We start from the raw sequence: 3,808 nt of genomic DNA, 5'->3' as shown, positions 1-3,808 counted from the left end.
GACACATTTCATTTATAATTTTTCTTAAATCTCATTTTGTAAAAAAAAAAAAAAAAACGTGAATCGAATCGTGAGTTGAGTGAATCGTTACAACGTCTGATAACCAATACGGTACCTTTATATTGGGTATCTCTCATTTTAAATGCAAAAGTAATTTGATTTGCCATATTTACACTGTCATAAATAGCTTTTGATGCAAGTATAACAAGTTATTACAAATACAATTTATTAGCAAATAATTTATGCACAGATATTTGGAAATGTAATTTTAGATTGATTGGAAAGTGTTTGGGTCGCTGTGAAAAGCAACATATAAAGGCACAGGATGTCCGTCAGCTCTCAAGGGTAGTTTTGTTGTAAAGTGAGATGGGAGGAAACATACAGGTTGACTGTTTTCAGCTTTGTCCTGCTCTGGTGAGGTTTGTTTTCAGTGTATGCTGTGGGTTGTGTTATGCTGTGGTGTTGAAGGATGTCCACATTGTTAACTGTGACACCTGAGGCATTGTGTGATAAGTGATGACTATCTCTCTTTTTTTTCTGTGTTCAAGGAGACTTTACAATAGCACTTTAATAATGGGGTATATGGTCTCAATTCAAGGTCTGCTTGTCATCCATCTGTTGTTCATTTATATCTACCAGGAGACCTTTAAAGAATGATGGCTGTACTCACAGTGACACGTGGAAGGCCCTCTGATTTAGGGCTGTCAAAAAAAAATCGAATTTCGAACATTTGTCGAATTTAAAATAAATATCCACATTTGAATGCAAAAATGTTGCATTCGAATTTTAGGTGTGCGTTAAGGAGGCAGCCTAATCAGTGACGCACGAGATGCGATGACGATGTAAGTGTCATTGCGTTTTAATGTTTTTGTTAGCCTATCCAGTTGAAGCCACTAGATGCGGCACTGCTGCGTTGTTAATTACAAATATTGTGGGAAAAGAGAACATCAATGCGGTGAAGATCTTGTTTACATCAAAACTGAAACCAAGCCGTTCACACAGAACGCATATTTTGCGCATTTTCTAGAGAGACATCTATCACCGTTGCACTCGCGTCTCGCACAAAAGAGCTGCATGTTTAGAAAGCCATGTAAAATTAATGCAAGTTCAACTTTGAAAAAACATATCTCGAGACTTTATGTATTTTTCCCCATCCCACTGCAACTCATGTTTTTAAATGAAAAAAATGTACTCTGTGTGATTGGCTTTCGGCCCTTTGTATTAAACTATGCATGCATACATGATGCTGTTTTGTTTATAGTTGTTTAAGCAACTTAATTATAATTGGTTTATAAACATTATTTTGAACATTATGCACTTTTTTTCACAGATTGTCATGTTATCTTATGCTTTAAACGTGCGTTAGTAATATTTTGCACGATACGACCTCTTGTGGCCTCAGGAGAGAATTCAAAAGCTTTTCTTCACCCTACCTGAAATTATGCATTTTAAATTCGAATATAATTCGACTTTTGATAATATTTAAGTACAAAATTCGAATTTAGTTTTTCAGCCATTTTAACAGCCCTACTCTGATTTGCTGTTGTTTCTGTCACAGACCCATCTCATTTTGTCCTAATGTTGACAGACAGCTGAAGTAAATGATCACAACAGGATGTAGAGCACAACACTTGTGTACCCAAAGTGAAAATCCCTTTCGTTTTCTTTTTAGGAAGAATGTATAAATGTTTATTTGAAGCTCCTGTGATTATATGTGTCGATGTGATTTTCAGATTTAAATTTTAAAATGTAAAAAGTTTAATTGCTGAAATTCCATTAAAGTACTACTAGTAATCCACCAATTAGGGAAATCGCTGTTGCCATGGAAATGAAGGCAAAAGAGCTTGGCTGCAACCAAATAATTAATTAATTATTTTTTTAAATCAGTGAAGTTATTATTGTTCTGCAGTAACATCGTTTTGCACTTTTAAGTTTTTTTTTACCTTAAATCAAAGTTTGTAGTGTTATAGTTGATTGGTTTGGTTCATGGCTTTTGGACAGTTTATTAAAGAATTGAATGAAATGCCTGTGGAGAAAATGAATGGAAAAACATGCCTCTTGAATCAAGGGGCGGCCACTGTTATGCTCTATTTATCCACTTATAATGAAGAATTTCTAAAAGGGCCAGTCAAAGCTTTGTGCCTTTTGAAAGTGTGTTTTTATGAATGTTAAGGTCTGTAAAAAATTGTTATACAAAGGAAACTTCCCAATTGTCATACATTTGCTTAAAGGGGACAACAGAATTGTCAGTAAAACAGACATGCTCCAACCTGTCACCTCTTTGGATCCTCAGATATTCAGCATGTCATTCAGTTGAAGTTAGGAGCCAATCCTCATTTGTTTGGTTGATGGAATGGGTTTTGCAACTCATTTACAATTGATTCAAGACCAGACCTGTTGAAGGAAATTAACCTTAAAGTGACAATGAAATTTTATTCAAACATAATGTACGTTATTTTTATTTATACGTTATTTATACATATTTACCCATCGTTAGAGGTTGTTGTTTTTTGCAGGCAAGATAAGCTCTTTCAATATCTTTCTGTTTGCTGAATGGCAGTAATGGGGTCTGACAGGTGTCTGGATCTGCTTCTGAAGCCAGAGTTCACAGATGGGGCAATGCTTTGTAATTTCCTGTCCATCTTACTGCACTTGGCTCTAGTCTTGCACAGAATACCTAGAGATGGTTTCCAAAGCTAACCTTAAAACATGACAGTACCTGCATGCTCAAAACCCCTTTGTTTTGGAAGTTTATGAATTCATGAATTGAAACTCTGCAAAAGTTTCCATGTGAGTTGCATGCACATGTTCTCAGTTTCAGACAGTTATTTAGGTTCACCAGTGAACGGATCTAGTGGTACTTTACTTTTCATTATATCATGTAAGTGGAAAAAGGTGTGCAATTGAAATTGAAATATGACATTGTCTCGTACTGTTTCTAAAACCCCCAAATTTACTTTAAGGAAAGAATGGAGACCTGTTGGAATAAATGTGTCTTTGTATGGCAGGCCTTGGATTACATATGGAAAAACTGTTTAAGGAAGCAAGAGTTTTCAGTCTCTCTTTCTGGTCCCTGTAGATTGCTCAGAAGTATGACCTGCAGAAGGAGGAGGAGCTGAGGAACTGGATTGAGGATGTAACGGGCATGCCAATCGGAGAAAATTTCCAGATGGGATTGAAGGATGGAGTCATACTGTGCGAGTGAGTCTATGAGCATGACGTGTGTTTCAGCTTGATTAGGAGCTCAAAACATTGGAGCGCAGATGGCTGAGTGTTTGTTTGGCTCTAAATAATGACTTTCAGCCCACCTGTAACCTTTTGTCTTGTTTCTTGTAACCTGACAACACGCCAAAATGTGGGGTGATTTTAATATTCAGGCATGAGATGCAAAAAAACAACAACAAAGAAGTTCTGCCAAGCTTAAACCATGTGTTGCTCATATTATAACCACCTAGTATATGTAAACATAAAATATGTTTACATATACACAAGAGAAAATAATAGTTGAATTTATAAAAATGATCCTGTTCAAAAATTTACATCCACTTGATTCTTAATACTGTGTTGTTACCTGAATGATCCACAGCTGTTTTTTTTATTTTTTTTTATTGATAGTTGTTTGTGAGCCCCTTGTTTGTCCTGAAAAGTTAAACTGCCTGCTGTTCTTCAGAAAAATCCTTCAGGTCCCACAAATTCTTTGGTTTTCCAGCATTTTTGTGTATTTGAGCCCTTTCCAACAAGACTGTATGATTTCGAGATCCATCGTTTCACACTGAGGACAACTGAGGGACTCATATGCAGCTATTAC

The 3,808-nt window shown here is 36.0% G+C and overlaps 1 protein-coding gene across 1 annotated transcript in view; it reads left to right on the top strand.

The window, feature by feature from the left end:
- LOC107710630 (calponin-3) overlaps positions 1–3,808 on the top strand; it is a 12,525-nt gene that overhangs the window by 5,282 nt on the left and 3,435 nt on the right. Inside the window, exon 2 of the mRNA XM_016515457.1 lies at positions 3,080–3,201. Within this exon, the coding sequence (XP_016370943.1) occupies positions 3,080–3,201 (122 nt within the window). The remainder of the gene's footprint in view (positions 1–3,079; positions 3,202–3,808) is intronic.

The sequence above is a fragment of the Sinocyclocheilus rhinocerous genome, unplaced genomic scaffold (assembly GCF_001515625.1).
Source record: "Sinocyclocheilus rhinocerous isolate Xijiao unplaced genomic scaffold, SAMN03320098_v1.1 scaffold507, whole genome shotgun sequence".
Classification (NCBI taxonomy): Eukaryota; Metazoa; Chordata; class Actinopteri; order Cypriniformes; family Cyprinidae; genus Sinocyclocheilus; species Sinocyclocheilus rhinocerous.
The sequence above is the reverse complement of the archived record's forward strand: the minus strand, read 5'-3'. Positions and strand labels throughout refer to the sequence as shown.